We start from the raw sequence: 17975 nt of genomic DNA on the forward strand, positions 1-17975 counted from the left end.
AAGGGTATCTATTTCGCTAGGAAAATTACGTGTTTAGGGTCGAATTTGCGGGGATGATAAAACAAAATTAAAATGTTTTATAAAGGATGTCATTTTTGCCCCAACACTTCGTGTTTAGAGTCCGATTTGCGCGAGGTGTAGAAGCTGGGGTCGTTCTAAACCAAATAAGGTAAAGCCGACGACCGAAGGACCCGTAACAATAAAACATTCCTGTACTTGTTTTGGGGTTCATTTCAGGTAATATTTGCCAAGAGTATCATTTTGTTTCCAATACTTGTTAAGGGTAGGGTTTCACACGCCAGTACTTGTTAAGGGGTGCATTTTCAGAATATGGAAATTACGTGTTTAGGGTGCTTTTCGAGACCCCATGGTCGCGCATGGTATCCACTCGTGAATGGAAGTGGCCCCCCCCCCCCCCCCGGGGTTTAAACGCAACTCTTTCTGCAACGGAGCCCAGGACTGACGTGGGGAAAGGTATACATTGTTTCAATGTATCTTTATGTGAAAAATAAAGAGACATTGAACTTAAAAACTCGATTATGTGAAAGCGAAAAGTGCAACCGAAAGCCAAACAATATGAAAGTGCTTTGTGACAAAAAAGACTGAACTTTATTTTTGTAACACCAAGGACGGGGTCATAGAGATATACATGTTTCGAAAAGTATACAGTGAATGGCCGGGGTATATATACCGCATCAAGACAAGAAAGAAACCTTGATTCAGAGATCGGGGATGTGCATGAGAGGAATATTGTCAAGTATTTATACAGTAGAACATTCTGACATCCAATCATGTCTGTGAACATACGATCATAGATCATGGTATATGATTAAAAGCCAAAACATGCAGCTGCGTGGCGGCAGGGGTGATCAGCCTCCAATAATTTTCGAAAACGGTTGGCCAGGAGAGGAAAACGGAAAGGAAAAAAAAGAAAATGGAAGAAACAAGACAAAATGCTATCCAAAATAGGGTTCTTGAACTCTCTCTCTCTCAAACTTTTTATCTCCTTTTTATTAACTTTAAAAATGCCGTCTCCTTGCATAAGTCGTCCCTGGCTGAAATGAGCGCAGGGATTGTTTTGAAAGTGGGATGGGGGTTCCAAGTAAAAATGAAAATCAGTTGGTTATTTTAAAGTTTTGTACATGTTTATGAGCGGCAAATGGATAATGGCCTTTTACAAAATGAATAATCAATGATTTGCAAGCTACACCATGCAGTTCAGTGAATGTCATTAACAAGCTTGTATATAGGTCGACAAGATTTGTTTGTGTGCATGAGAATTCGTATATGAATTTATGAAACGTTATGAGAGGGCGTTTGACATGGATAGTTATGATGTGGTATATAGTTGAAAAGGCGGGAGACAGTGATATAGGGCCAGAGGGAAGATCGAGCATCACATCAGTATCAACATCTTTATACCACGGGTTACAGGAAGACAAATTTGGAACACTTCACTAGTATATCTTTAATAAGATCATGAGACCATAATGATTCTCAATTATAGTTTTTTCTTTATATCTTCCAGCACTATGCATCGGGTGTGAAGAACTTGTACCACCATCCACTGCCGACGTGTACGATCTCGTCCAGGAGGATCACCACGCCTTCGCCGGGTGTAAGGTGCAGCTTGTTGAGCTCGACCCTCGAACCCTCGCGCCTGTGGTCCGTGGCTATTTTCACCAAGCCTTGGAGAGGCAACGAGACGCCATCCCCGGTGTGGTAATAATCCACTTCGCTATCAGCGTTCCCAAAATTGAGGGCGATAAAGAAACGCTCCTTTTCCGAATCTATCTCACGGACGTAAGAAATAACCTGTGGTATAAATGGAGAGAACGGTATAGGTTAAACTGCGAAGTAAATATCAAAGCGAAGAAATTCAGATTATCGTGTATACGAACCTATTAGTAAAGATTTAATTTCAAATTTTTAAATACAGATCCACTTTATTGATAATCCTCGGCCAAAATGCATTAGAAAAGGAAACAGAATCATCATTTTGTTTAGCTTGGTAAGATTGTGTCGGGATGGAGAAGGGAATGTGGCTTAATCTGTGAATTGTGCTTCATTGGTTGTGAATCCGTTATTGGGTCTTGCATAATCAATGTCACTTTTGTATTTCTTTTCTTCTATAGCAGTGACTGACGAAAAATAAGGCAGGCCTTGCGATTCTACAAAATGTGTTGGTTCATCGTGTACGCCCCCCAAAACAAAAAAATCGTCAAAATTATGAAATCATTGCCTAAAATCTTCAAGAATTTATGTTCATTTTGAAAATTAATTAGTTTTGGTGAGACGGAGCCATAATTTATCAACTAGATTTTTTAACCAATCATTTCTAAGAATGTAAAGTATATAAATTATAGGCCTATGTGACTTAAAGTTGATCGGCTCAGTGACTATGTTCCTTCATAGAATTCAATTTATGAAAGATATCAATGGATTTTAAATAAATTCAATAAATATTTGGGTATTCCGCAAATGGGGCACCCATGGAAATGAGAAATATGTCGTTAAAAAAGGGGGCGTCATATACCTCGTCTGAAGATGCGACGAACTTGATGGTGTTTGTGGTCAAAGCTCGGTAATCACCGCGAAGCGCCACCAATCGACGGAACACCTCCAACACGGAATTTTCGTCACCCATCTGGGCCTATAATTATGATAGAAGAAGTGGGCAAATGTTTTATCATTTATAACCTTGCTGTTTCTTCCTTTTCATTACTGAATCGTCATCAACGTAATTTTACCATAAACTTAGCCTACCCTTTACAGTACAGCTTTTATTATTTTATAAGATTATTTCAAATATGACTGTACAAATATTACTATAACGAATAATATAAAAAAATTATCTCAACAAATACTTTTTAATCCGACCAAAGTAACTCGTTTGGAATATTTTTTAATCATGGCCATACACTTGCAATGTTTTCCAATATCACGTAGTACAGATATTTTAGAAGGTATACATTATATTTATACTATGATTCCTAAATATTTTCCCCTGGTTTTGAAATTTCTTACATCATTTCCAAATTGACTCATTATTTTTTTCGATTTCAAATTGAAATATAATATTTACCTCGACATTGACTTGTTGGTAGTTAGAATGAATAGGAAGATAGAGCTTATCTTCGGATGCTGATGAAAACCCTGCATTGGTAGTTGCATCCCATTGCATAGGAGATCGTTCATAATCACGAGTCTTCAGTTGCCATACACTCTGGAGAGCAAAATATTTATCAAAATGCACCATCAAACTATACGATCTTTTATTTTCTTGAGATGAAAGGATAATGGAAACCTTTACCTATTATCATTGTATTGATTTACATCTGGTGAAGCACAATTCAAAGAAATAATCTGAAGTGTATTTTTAAAAATCTATATAACGATAAATTAAGTAAAGTGAATCCTTCGTATTTCAACGAATTGTTATATCGTTTTATATACATAATGATGAATTACAAAAAAATAATCTAAAGTGTATTTTTTAAAAATCTAAATAACAATAAACGAAGATGGAATAAGGTAAATCCTTTTGCTTTCTAAAATAATGTAAAAATAAGATACATTTATTTCTTTCACTGGTCTCCCTCATACTCCATTCCCATTTTCCTAGCATTTTCCTTCTTTTAAATCACCCTTTTCCATCAGTTGGAAAAATAAATGTCAATCGCTATTCTACCCCACCCCCTTTACCCCTCTACCCTCATCGTTTAGCTGCACACTCATAAAACAATATGGGGATGAACGTCGTGCTAAGTGCTAGTCAGGTATGTTAGGGCTTTGTTTCATGGGGGCAGGGGCGACCCCTGTGATTTTCGAGAGGCGAAAAGGGGAGGAAAATGAAAAGAAAAAGAAAAAGGAGTGTATAGAAATATACCTGATTTGTGTAACATTGAAAGTCTTTATATCCCGGTTATTCAAGATAGAAATACTATATGACGTCACCTATAGATTTTACTGTCCTTCCACCCCCCCCCCCCTCCCTGAGACAACAGTTACTGCTATCAGCGTATAATTTTACACTAGACGTTTTAGAGGGCAATTCCATAAAATATGTACGTCCGACGGTGTGGGACCTAATCATGAAATTTTCTGTCTCTGATTTCTGGTTATTTTGAAAGTCTGTAATGCTCTCAAATATCCATGACTTGGTCAGATTATGAAGTGAAGTAATACTTGAGAAAAATGGGAGTCGGACGTACAAAAAAAGGTTGATTATCTTATGGAATTTCCCTAGATTAAGAGTGAACTGGAGTTTAAAAAGTATGTCGATAATGTCGTCATAACTGTTGTGCTAAGTTTAACGAGACTAAATAGATTTTAAGAAATGACTGACATAGGACATAAGAATTTATACACAGTTGACTCTTTCATTTCGTCATTAGTTCGAGTTGATAGTTTATAAGTGTCATCCAATGTACACTATAATCGACAAAAATGAAACATCAAAATGATTCTCTCTCTCTTACTGGATCATCCAAACCCCGGCGATCTTTGACTTGATCAAACTCAAGCTCGCGGAGGTTCTCCATCCCTATCTCGTCACCATAGTAACAGATGGGCGTGCCCGGTAGGGTCAGGAGTAGGATGTTGGCCGCTTTGCTGTACAAGGGTCGGAGACGACTGGCAATGCGACTTGCACCATAATTACCAAGCTGAAATATCAAACAACCAAAGGGGTTCCTTCATTGTAAGGAATATTACATCAACAATATACAAGAATAGGAAATTTGATTTCATATGATTTTACCCCCCCCCCAAAAAAAAAGGTTAATATGACATTGTAATGGTCGCCTTGATCGCCCTTCATTCAATGTTTACTCCATTTAAATCTACAGTCAGTGGCAGATCCAGGTAGGAGCACATCTGCCCCCCTCCTTTGATAGACAACAATATTTTTAAGGGGAATAATAAGTTGTTCATACTCCAGTGAGGACCCCTTTTTTTGCTCGTAAATTTTTTCCTGGAACAAAATGACTTCCATTTTGTAATGAATGTCTTTAAAAAAATATTTCTGACGTAAATCACCCCCTTTTTTTTTTGGGGGGGGGCTTGTTAATCTGTTTATATCTGTACAAAAACGCCACCCCCTTGGAAATCCTGGATCCACTCTTATACAATATGAATTATGAGGGGTGAAACACGTCTTCATTAATAGTGGCTAATGAATGATTTAATTTTTACGAAGTGGCAAAACGAATATTTACATAATTATGAATGATCTTGAATTACCAACTTTATACTGAATTCACATAGTCAGAAATGAAAGTCTGAACTGCGTATGTGTATGATTACCGTTTAAATGAAATATATAAAACTTGCATTATAGGCTTTGTTGTTAAGATATCTACTTGTTACTATGCAAATGTGAATTTATCAAAACCTCAAATCAATCAAAGAAAAAGAACTACTGTATATTGCCCTCCGACACAAAAAAGTCTCAGAAAGTATTATGTTCGCATAATTGTTCTAAATACCGACGATAACATTTACATGCAAAAATAACTATGCAGAAACAAAAATAATGTACTCGATACGTGAAAAAGGCAAAAAGTGACCTGATTATCTGTATGTTGCAACGCTTTCCCCGATTACATTATTCAAATATAAAGAAAGATATAAATAAAATGCTGACTTAAATAAAAATATAAAATCAAAAGGTAAAATGTATTTCTAATGTCAATATAGAACCGCGAATAAAAAGTGATATATAATGACAGCTTACAAACTGAAAAGAATACAAAGACATTGTCAATATTATCATTTCAAAAAAAAGTTTGAAGTTTGTTTGAAGTATCCCAGCCATGGCGTAGTTTCCTTCCACATTGTGCTGCACTCAACCCAGGTGAAGTAAATGTGTACCTGGCAGAAATTTATTCCTTGAACGCACTGAGCGCTTGAAGGCTGCTTGAGCTACAGCCAGGGTAATAATATCCTTTGGAAGAGAATGCGCTATACAAGAACTGACTATTATTATTATTGAAAACAATCTCATTATACCTGAAAGTTCGGCCAGTTGCCGTCGTCCATTTCAGTGAGCCAATCTCTGATCAAGTCTTCAAGTTCACGTCCAGTAATCTCTCCACCTTGACCCATTGGGTCACCCATCTTCAAAAGGTTAAAGTTCATTGGTAGATTTGCTTCTTCTTCATCGGAAGTGCCGTAGTATGACTGGACATAAGTTGTATTACTCTCAGAGTCGGTCAGCATCACTCTGTATGTTAACAAATGAGATACTTGTTAATTTTTCTGTTATCACTGATAAATAGGCCTATCATAATTATATGTAAATTGAAAATTTGAGAAAAAAATTGCATAACTTTCAAATTCTATTCTATATTTCATTCTGTTATAAAATTCGATGTTCATTGCGTTGAAGTAAATTAAAACTATATACATTTCAAATCATATTCGATTCATATTCCAAGCTGTGGTGTCATTCAAGAGCACGTCGATGATGGATTATAGGTCGTTGATAATCATCTTCGAACAAAAGCGGCCATGGGCGTACAGATGGGGGCCTAGGGGCTCTTGCCCCCGCCCCCCAAAAAAGTGCACGACCAAGAAAAAAAAAGGAAAGAAAAGGAGAGGAATAAGGGTGAAATTATGATAAAATTTTCCGAATTATTTCAAAAGCTATCACAAACTTGGATTTTTGTAATAAAAACGTCGAAGTTTTGCTCTCTCGCTCGCAACTTCTTATTAATTTTATGCAATACGCCATATCGAGCCCCCCCCCGCCCTCGAACTTTTTTGTACATTATACGCCACTGAAAGCGGCTAAATCAGGGCCAATGGCGTAAACTATTATAAAAAAAAACTTTGAAAAACGGTGATTAATTTTGAAAGCGTTGTTTAAGCCAATCGTTCTAACAACTGGTTTTTTTTTAAATTAAAAAGGTTGCTTAAGTTTCAAATTAGTCGTTTGAAAAGCATAAACAATTAAAAAAATAAAACAAACAATTGCTTAAAAGTTCGGAACCTGTTATAGTGACGGCTTAAATAACGTCCTATTATTTTTAATTGTGTACCTGTATGGGAAACCTTGTCGGAGGGGGGGGGGGAATCAGGGTAGCGTTTCATCAATATTTTCATCCGACAAGTTGTCAGATCTGACATCTTCCCATGATTTTGATTGGCTGAGAGGCACTGTTCCTATGGTAACTGTCGGAAAAAAATGGGACTTGTCGGATAAAACGTCCGACAGGTCCTTTCATGAAACGCCCCCCAGATATTATAGGGGCACTCCCATGGCCCCATCCTCAGCTATACTCTATGGTTTGATTCGGTACATTTTCGTTTAGATTTTGTTTACCTGTATGTGCCTGCGGTGGAAAATTTGTAGAAGACACCATCCCTCCAAGAATGCAGAAGCGAGTGAGACAAACCGCCATACTCTGCAGTGTAGTCATGTCGAAGTGAATCGTATTGCTGAAAGAGAGAGGCAACAATGGTGTTCGCATGACACAAGATTACTTATTTAAAAAAAAAACGGGGAAGGGGTTCAAGTCATTTACGCTGCACTATTTGAAAATATAAATAGTTCATTAAAAATTCTGTCATTTATCGGTTATTTTATAGATAGAATAGGGCAGGTATTCAAGGAAATAATATGAAAATTATTATGCTAAAAATGCTCAGCAAGTTAGACAAAATGTAGTGCTTTTGCTTTATATTAATTAATGTTATTATAGTATGGTGGACCGTCCGGCACCCCTTCAAGAGTATACCAGTGAAAGACAACATACTTGCCTTACACATCGCATAGACAAAGACACTTAAACAATTGTTTAAAATCATAAACACCCAAGCTTAAAATTAAACATGGCTGTTTAAAATGAACTGCTAAACGATATAGTAAACAGCGTTCGACATCTCAACTGTATTTTACTGAGGGAGCTATTGTACAAAAAAAACTAAATGAATTGTAATTCAACGAAACCATAACTAAATAAACATGATTTTGGACAAAATTTTACCACGTTATCGGAGCCAATGGGAAGGTAGGCTGTATTTTCAGGTTCGTCAGTGATGTCTTTGGCTTCGTAGAAATACCTGACACCTCGAATATTAAACCCATCTACACCTCTGGTAAACCACGTCTCAAGAGCATTCTAAATTATTATGAAAAATGGGATTTAAAGAAATGAAATTACAATGTAAATAATATTATGATATAAAAATATAATAACACAAACTTCATACTACTAATAATAATAAACAACAATGCTGTGGACGATCGGAGAGGTTCGGACATCATTAACATCATCATCCCAATCATCAAAATAATAATAATCATCATCATCAACAGGATCATCATCATCAATAGCATTATCATCATCATCATTATCGTCATCATCGTCATCAACAACATCATCATCATCAACATCATCATCATCATCAACAACAACATCAGCATCATCAGCATCATAATCAACAACATCAGCATCATCAGCATCATCATCATCATCTAGAAATATTGAGCTTTGTTTAGAAAAAAAAGAGTATTTTAAAGATTCGTGATTTCAAAATATATATAGATGACTGCATTCTGATTCCAGCCTGGATCTAGGTCTAGATATCTTCGCCTCGGACAATTTTAACAAACTCCTATAATATTATTATGCGAAGTATAATATATTTACCGTTAAGTGTGTTCTAACGTCAGGCCAGTTAAGATTAAGATCTGGCTGTCGATCGGAATATTGATGAAGAAAGCATTTATCATCCACACCGCTGCAATTCCAAGCATTACCGCTGTATAGACTTGTCTACGAAGTAATGAAAATATAACAACAGCCGTACTTAATATCATTCATTTAAAATTTAATTAAAGGTCAAGTCCACCTCAGAAAAATGTTGATTTGAATCAATAGAGAAAAATCAGACAAGCACAATGCTGAAAATTTCATCAAAATCGGATGTACAATAAGAAAATTATGACATTTCAAAGTTTCGCTTATTTTAAACAAAATAGTTACATGAACGAGCCAGTTACATCCAAATGAGAGAGTCGATGATGTCACTCACTCACTATTTCTTTTGTTTTTTATTGTTTGAATTATACAATATTTCAATTTTTACGAATTTGACGTTTAGGACCTCCTTGCCTGAAGCACAAAATGTTAAACTAAAGGAATCCCACATGTTCAGGGAGGAATATTAATGAAACTTCATTTCACATTACAATGGCGAGAAAATAAAAATATTTCATATTTCATATAATAAAATACAAAAGAAATAGTGAGTGAGTGATGTCATCAGTTCCTCATTTGCATACCGACCGAGATGTGCATATAACTGTTTTGTGAAATGAAGTGAAACTTTAAAATGCCATAACTTTCTTATTTTACATCCGATTTTGATGAAATTTTCAGTGTTATGCTTGTTGAATTTTTCTCTTTTTATACAAATCAAGTTTTTGTTGGGGTGGACTTGTCCTTTAATGCAATTATGAAGTTTCTAATACTTAAGGCTTTTGGATCAGCTGTAAGGAAAATAGGAAATGTGGGAGCTATAATCTGCAATGGAATATTCTCGTAGCGTAACCCTAGAATAACTTTTATGAAGTATGCAGTTGTCAATTAATTCACCAAATATATTTTAGTCCTGTCTTTTGCCATGGAATGGCTGGAATCTTTTTTCTTAAACATTGAATATCAATAAATGAATTAATTACAATACTTTTTCATGAATTCTGAATAATGATAAGGAAGATGACATTCAGCAATGATACAAGTGTGAAATATTATAAGAATCACAAATCCTATCAATCGCATCAGATCAGCGGTGTTTTAACTTGGCACCATCTTTAACAATCTTACCATGAGATGGCGATATTAAATCTCGTTGCCAAAACAGTTTTGATAACACACAGAACAGGGGCCCCTAACTTATGAAAGATATATTCTGATCATCTCTTTTAGCCCCTAATTCATAAAGAAGTGCAGCGACAACCCATGTTTTGAACACTATTAAGGCAACTATTACCCAATATCTAATCAAATTCGATGACCACCTGTTCATCCTCGATGTTATAAGGCAGAAATTTGAAGGCTATTTTGCATCTCTTTGTATTTTGTGACACTACCGTTACTACTGCCCTATTGCACTGATCATGAAAAAAATCTTTTAAGCTTACCCAGTTACTAGGAAGATCGCCCTGTCGGCCATCGGCCCATGTGTAGTAATTCTGAAAATCTGAATCCACTTCGGAATCTCCAGAAACAACTTTCTCGCTCTTCCTGAAGAAGTCATGTTCGATGCTCGAATGGTTCGGAATAAAATCCAAGATAAGCTTGATATCTGTAAAAGCAGGCAAATAAAATGATGCAACTAATTTATTCTAGTATAGTTGTCTATAAACTGTCATAAATCAATGTTGTTTTTTGTCAAGTGCTGGTATTGAGAGATCGTAAATCATAATTATCAACAACAAGTCACTTTATAACTAAAAACATCCGTAAGATCTATAAGTATGTAAGCACTTTCGAGACGCAAGGAAATTTATTATCATTATTAAGATTTGGAAATATACCATTATCATGCAGTTCTTGGACCAGGTTCTCGAACAGGTCAATGCTTCCGAGTTGCTCATCGACCATGGTGAAATCCACGATATCCTCTCCATTGTCCCACCCTCCTGATTTATAGATGGAAGAAAGCAAGACCGCATTCACCCCGATCTCTTTCAAGTAGCCAACGTTGTCAATGATTCCTGCAGGTTATATGAAGAAAATAAAATTATCCCTTTTAAAATAAATTTGAAAAATTGATGAAAAATACCTTTTGCATATTTGCTTATTATAGCTCCTTTTTTTCAAGATAACTGTCTTAAAATTAATTTCTTGTATTTTTTGCTTATTTATTCGATAATTGGTAAACTATGTTTTGTATCTTAATTTTCATTTTGCACCCCAAAAAACATGTTCCAAGTTCCAGGGAGAACTCCATGAATGCCGAATTCTTGAACCTACAAGAGAAACCTTGTTGATTGGCTGCGTGGACCTGGGAAGCGGGGAGCTGAAACACCCCCAAGATTTACCTTGGGGTGCTGCGTACCATAAGCAGCTGTAGCACCTCCTGGAAATATATTCGGTATATATATATATATATATATATATTTTTTTTTTTTTTTTTTTTTTTGAGGGGGAGGGCTTGTCAAAATTAAACCAGAAACCCCTTTTAACAAAACAAAAAATCATTCCCAGGGCCCTGCTGTTGCTTTGGCAAAGTTATTATAGTTAAAAGTCTGTTGTAAAATGGTCTACAGGTTGAACAGAAGTATGAAAGCAGGTGATATTTAAACAAACCTTGTAAATCCCCAATGCCATCCCCTCCGATGTCACCTTCGACGGGGTCCTCGGCAGCCGCCGAGTCGGCGAATGATCTCGGGAAGATTTGGTAGACGACAGCGGATTGCCACCAGGGCAGACATCTCGGTGTGGTGATGATCAGGTAGATGGCCATACCAAGCATGGCGCACCACCCAGCTAGGATGATCAGAAGACAGATCCAACGAGCAGCCCGCCATCCAGGCGTCTGCGAGAACTTCAGTAGTTCCTCCTTACCCATACCTATGATAAATATTAAAGTAGATGGATACATGAAAGGGTTTACATCATAGGTTTGCATAGGTCCTACATAAAACTTAATGATTTCTTTTTATCAAGATGATATACTTTTGACACTCGATCTTCACCCGGGGGGGGGGGGGGCCACTTACATTGACGAGTGGATACCATGCGCGACCAAAAAAACACGTAAAAAGGATGTCTTTTTTACGATAGGGCACGTTACGTACGTAACGTGATAAGGGTGTCAAAAACACAAAAATAATGAAAAAAGGGTATCTATTTCCCTTGGAAAATTACGTGTTTAGGATCGAATTTGCGGGGATGATAAAACAAAATCAAAATGTTTTATAAAGGATGTCCTTTTTGCCCCAACACTTCGTGTTTAGATCTTTTGCGCGAGATGTAGAATATGGGGTCGTACTAAACCAAATGAGGTAAAGCCGACGACCGAAGGACCCGTAACAATAAAACATTCCTGTACTTGTTTAGGGGTTCATTTCAGGGAATGTTTGCCAAGAGTATCGTTTTGTTTCCAATACTTGTTAAGGGTAGGGTTTCACACGCCAATACTTGTTAAGGGGTGCATTTTCAGAATATGGTAATTACGTGTTTAGGGTGCTTTTCGAGACCCCATGGTCGCGCATGGTATCCACTCGTGAATGGAAGTGGCCCCCCCGGATCTTCACACATGTTTACCACTGTACATCATATTCATGCATTGGTAGGTGTATACAGCGTGAAGCAAACGTCCATATTAATGTTAATGTATATAGGCAGAGCACTTTGAGAAACCTGACTTCTCATTTTTCGTAATTCTCCCCAGGGAGTGGAGATTGTGCATAATTATATTGTGTGCGGGCCAGACCGAATATAATGACCGAGGTTATCAGCAAAACATTGCTAAAGCTGTTATCATCTAGACAGCGTCCCGTCATTACAAAGTCTGTTATCAATACAGTAAAAAAATGAACAGTTTGATCAGTTGAGCAAAAATTAAGCGAAGGATATACACAATGTCAAAGAGCAGGTAAATTTTATTGGTGTGCCCTGTACAAGTGTGTAGTACATTATGTATTTAAAAAAATCGCAATCAGTGACGACACGAGCATTTTTTAGTGTGGGAGCAAGTATAAAGGGCAAAGAAAATGTCGAATGTTGGAGGCAGGTAAAGTCGTTTTCTCTAAATTTTTTTTTTTATTTTTCAAAATTTCTGAGAAAAAAGGTTCCAACTGAAAGGGCAAATGCCCCCATGACACCCCTGGTGCTGTCACTGCTCATAATTATATTTCATTTTAACAAGAAAATTACAAAATTTCATATCAGATTTCTAGTTTTTGGTAAATTCTATTATTTTTGTTAAGTGTAATTACAAATTAAACATTTATTGAGCAAACTGTAATTGCCTCTAAGCTGATCAGTAATGAATCAGGTGATTATTATTCCTGTTTCTCACATCATTTCGTTTTTATATGAAGACCGACATCGAATTACGCTATTTCTTTTATATTTGATATGGTAACCTATCTATAACAGGGAAGTTAAAACCTAGCTTATTATTATAGATAGACCTAATTAAATGAATGTCAATCACTATTACATGACATACTGTTTAATAAATTTGTTTTCACTAATCTTCAACTTTATTACACTTTATCGATTTTTTCTCTATAAAACAAAGTGGGAATCTTCAAAATCAACCAACTTAACCATATAGGCCTAGGTTCATATACAGTGCATGGCCTTTCAGGCTTTTCTAGCGATGCTTGCATTAGCTTCCGAAAATGAATTTCATCCAATTTAAGTGAACTATGGGATTGATTGAGAAAACTCCATTTACAGTATTACTATATGAAATATTTCCTTTATAAACATTCTCATTCTCAATATCATTCTTATTCTCAGCCCATCTTCGTCTCAACTGCATAAATCTCAAGCCAACCTTCCTCACTGACGTCAGTCATCAATAAATGACGTCACATTGTATATCCTTATGGAACCGTCAAGCAATATTAATGTTAATCCCCTTGTTCCCTATTGGACTAAGTATAATGAACCTGCGTGAACTAAAATTCCATGCAGGTGCTTCGGAATCGAGGGGGGGGGGGGTTAAGCCCCCCCCCCGAAAAAAACTATTAAATTCCTTCCGCGACTTCTGCATACAAAAAAGGATGCATATCTGGTAGCATCGACTTAAAAAATTGATGTTTGAAAATCTCATCGGCAATTCAACATACAATTTAATATGAAATTGGATGAATTATTGAAATTGGAGGAAACGCCAAAGCTTTTTAATCAGGAGACGGAATTCGGTAGAAATAAAATGCACATTTTGACTTAATGAGACAATCCCCATTCCTATTTCCCCCAGAGAGGACCTAATGATATCTGTCATCAGGTTGCTTAGGAACAAGAATTAATGATTCGTATCAGTCAGGTAACAACCAAGAAACCTTTGAAATGTAACACGATTATTTCGAGAAAAAAAGACCCCCTTATACCTGAGGCTGAGCGATGTACAAAATATGCAGGCAGCTTTAGATAAAAATATTTTCGACACAACTGAGACACGGATATGCCCAAAATATCCCCTTTAAATTAGAAACTGAATATAAAGGAGAAGGTCCCAGAGAGTGTGATATGATCCAGACATCTCTGAGGATGTTCTTCTTCTGTTTTTTCTTTCGTTTTCACCCACCCTCCCCTTTCCCTTCCTTTATTCTTTTCATTACTTAAAAAAAAATCATATGGACAGTCGTCCCTTGTCCCCCCACCATATAGCTAGACAAACAGGAGAGATGTTTGTGTCTATTTTAACTCCATTGTAAAGTTAATATCTGACATTTTCAGATTTCCATGTTATATACATTTAAAAAAAGTCTCCTTTTGACAATTTTTTTTATTTCTTTATAATATTCCATTTTATATTCCAACGAATTTCGACGTTTGAATGGCCCTTTAATGCATCAGTGTACAGCGTTTCATGATGCCCCAAATATAATTTAACCCAAGACCGATCTATAAAGGGTTAAGCCCCGGGGGATAAATTTTGCGGTGTATAAGATTTTGGCGTACATTCCCGCGCCAGAAATCGATGGAGACAGGGGGTTTATTTCCTGAAAGAAGCCTCCATCTGCAATTCAAGACGCCATTTGAGGTCGTTGGTAATTATGTTCGGTATTGGATGCTACATGGCGGGTTCCTCTATTTTCTAAAAATGGATGTCAATATGTATAGAACTATTCAGCTTCTGGAAGCACGTATCTTCAATATTGTGTAATATATTTGTAGTGACTAAAAAACGAATTGAAGGAGAAGATTAGACAAAATAAGCGATTATTTCAGAAAGAATTTTGAAATGATAAGAATTATCAATTTGGGTTCAGTCCTCATACATGCATTTAAGGACCTTGCCTGTGGTATAAAAAAGGGATAAGGCTTTAAATAAAAAAAAATCGGCAAGTTCGTATTTCTACTTATCATACCCTATTATTTTTATTTATTTTTTTATAATGCACAACAAAAATATCCACAGAAAATGTTTTGTATAGATTTTTTTTTTCTCTTAAGTATATATGATCGACGTTATGAGAAGACCAAAATAGTTCGAGGCGTGTTTGAGACTTTGACCGATATTATATTTGTCTTCATTCTTCTTGTAAGACCGGTTAGTACCAGTTCTTTCAATCCCACACCTCATACACCGTCACATCAAAAATCCACTCTTAACCGATTAAGGGTTTTCCATTTAACATAGCGAAATAGTTTTAATCGGTCCCCGAGTCGGTTTGATGATTGTGACTGAGGCACCATGGTAAAGTTAATTATTGACAAAGGTTAATCTGAAATGTGTAATAATATTCCACCGTTTAGATCAACACAATCGACTCATTCAAAAAAGTTTTCTTTTTCAGTCTTATGTTGCATTCTTCATCGTTGAAATCCAAGACGAATAGAGAATTTGTGTGAATTTCAACAATATTTTTGCCTGACACAATGTCAATGAGACATTATAGTGACAATAAGAGTGAATGTGTGTAAGGGAGCGTAGTGATCGAGTAAGAAAATATGTAGTTTTCCCCAGTTAAATTTAGTATTCTGAACCCACATGAAGAGTACCTGATGAAATTAAAATGCGGTATATACTGCAACAAAATTTGATGTTTTCACCACTGGAACTTAAAACATTAAATCAACAACACTGTTTTATTCCATCCTCATGTTCTTTCATTCTTTCTTTTTCTTTTTTCTTTCTTTTTTCTTCGATTTCTTCATTCATTCTTATTCATTTCATTTATCTATCTATTTATTTATCTATTTATTATCTTTTGCTAATCAATTAATGGGGGGGGGGGGTCATTGTGCCTACCAGACTACAGGGCTTTCTTTAATCTTTCAACTTTTGTTTTAATAAATGTAACAAACACGTGATAGTTAGTGCCCGATTGCAGATCACTTTGGTGGATACAATTATGGTTAACATCAGAAAATGGGCAAATACATGAAATCTGTTTATTTAATGCAGCTACTCCTTCATACAATACTGTACCGATAGTATCACCTATTATCCTCGTGATATGTCTCTTCAGATAATTAGAGCAAATATCATACGCCCCATGTAAACGTGAACTTTACACCCAACGAAATAAAGATCCCACAAATACAAGAGCTAATACATAATGCTGTTTTCCGATGTAAAACTGCAATATTTTGGCCAGTGGATATTCTCGGCAGTTTACTTTTCGAAGCACATACCTTCATCACGGTTGAAAACATTTTTCAAAGAGTAAAAATCTAAATTACGTCTTATTGAAAAATCTATTTTCTTCACGTTCTTGCTTGGAAGTTCACGCATATCACGACATTATATCCCGTCATCTTATCGAAAATAACAAGAAAATGTATTTTTCAATCGTATCATACATGTAAATAATGGTTATAAGCTAGATATGACTCCCCAAAAGCCCGGAGAATAGACATAAATCGGAATAAAGAAATTGAAATACTGCACTCTTCAAAATAACTATTTTGTGTGGAAAGGGGGAGTGGGAATTAGAAACAAGTGCCTCTCAACACTTTTGATTAGAACGTATCTTTCATAAAAAAATAAAATGATATTTTAGTAATTGTGGCGTATGCATGGATGTAAGCCAGTCATGACTCCCCTAAAGTTACGAGAATATAGACATAACTATATATTTAGTAATTTCTCTTCAAAATTACTAGATCAAGAGAGAGGGGGATGTGAAAGAAAATCGTGAAATGAAACAAGTGCCTCTATATAAGTATATCTCACAAAATGATGAAAAGGTTCATGAAATACTCTTAAATTACAGGAAGGTTGATAGCTGAAGTAGAATAATAGCTAATCTAGAGACACACCTGCGTAAGGTCTTGAGCTGAGCTGCTGAGGCCTACTTGGAGTTCCTCTTTCAACCTCATTCACCTCAGAAACCCCTTCCTCTGCTTCCATCTTCTTCGAAGTCTCCTTCATTTCCAATGTATCAAAGCCGTTGTTCTCCATCTCGACAATGAGAACGTTGTCGACTCCAAGGTAAAATCAAAAGAAAATTCGTCGTCGTCGTTCGATCCGACTATCTTTGTGGTTTGAAGCGCTGCTGTCTCCGATCTGCTTGAAACTAATTGTGACGTCAAGACTAGTTCGATCAAGCGAAGATGCTAGGCAATATTGATTCCCTCGCCTTATCAGAACGTGGTGTTTTTTGAAGGCCCGTAATAGAATGAGATTGGGGCGCGGAAATGGGGGGGGGGGGGGCTGGGATGTTGTAATCGTTCGTGAAAAGGGTCAAATGCTATTAAATCCATCATGAGCTAGCAAGTAATTAAAGAAGAGGCAACAAAACAAAACATGGAAATCAAAAGAAAAATACATGGAACTAAAAAAAACAATTAAAGAAGGGACAAAAAGGAAACAGAATGAAGTTGAATTGGCCTAAGCCAATGTGAATTAGCAAGTAAAAAGGGAAAGCAAAAAAAAATGAAAAGGGAAATATGTATTATAAGATCAGGCGGAAATATAAGTCAAAAGAAAAGGACAAAAATGAATGAAGTTTGAGAGTCATTAAACGAAAATAAACTATCTGCTTGTTCGCCGATGTCAAATAACAAGGTCTCTTTTAATGCTGTATTGTCTGCCCCAACCAGTACCAAAATAAGAATGTGGCTATTTTCTCATTCTTATAAGATAAGAGAATTACTTTTAATGGGATCTAGCCTGGTGAGCTGTAGGGATTTTTTGCAATTGCAACAGGGACGGATTCTGCGACGTGGAAAATCTATTGAAAATGCACGTCAAATCACAGTGGACAGCTGAGAGGTTTTGTCGAAAGTTGATGGCTAGCTATTACTGCTAGTGGTAAATATTTCGAC

The 17975-nt window shown here is 36.2% G+C and overlaps 1 protein-coding gene across 1 annotated transcript; it reads right to left on the reverse strand.

The window, feature by feature from the left end:
• Window positions 1-583: 583 nt before the first annotated feature.
• LOC121418634 (neutral and basic amino acid transport protein rBAT-like) lies at window positions 584-17263 on the reverse strand. The gene is made up of 12 exons (XM_041612609.1): window positions 16968-17263; window positions 11325-11588; window positions 10550-10729; window positions 10154-10317; window positions 8658-8783; window positions 7992-8126; window positions 7328-7443; window positions 6013-6226; window positions 4482-4667; window positions 3086-3226; window positions 2537-2653; window positions 584-1815 (listed from the first exon to the last, which is right to left on the reverse strand). The coding sequence occupies exons 1-12, from the start codon at window positions 17107-17109 to the stop codon at window positions 1531-1533; spliced, it is 2070 nt and encodes a 689-aa protein (XP_041468543.1). The 5' UTR covers window positions 17110-17263; the 3' UTR covers window positions 584-1530.
• Window positions 17264-17975: the final 712 nt, after the last annotated feature.

The sequence above is a fragment of the Lytechinus variegatus genome, chromosome 7 (genome assembly GCF_018143015.1).
Source record: "Lytechinus variegatus isolate NC3 chromosome 7, Lvar_3.0, whole genome shotgun sequence".
Lineage (NCBI taxonomy): Eukaryota > Metazoa > Echinodermata > Echinoidea > Temnopleuroida > Toxopneustidae > Lytechinus > Lytechinus variegatus.

What these genes read in the sequence shown, in the direction of transcription:
- LOC121418634 (XM_041612609.1), bottom strand. Translation starts at nt 17,109, where the DNA reads ATGGAGAACAACGGCTTTGATACATTGGAAATGAAGGAGACTTCGAAG. An exon ending in TGGCATTGGGGATTTACAAG is followed by an intron (nt 10,730 to 11,324) that starts GTTTGTTTAAAT and finishes TATAACCTGCAG; the next exon opens with GAATCATTGACAACGTTGGC. An exon ending in GCAACTGGCCGAACTTTCAG is followed by an intron (nt 4,668 to 6,012) that starts GTATAATGAGAT and finishes TTGATATTTCAG; the next exon opens with CTTGGTAATTATGGTGCAAG.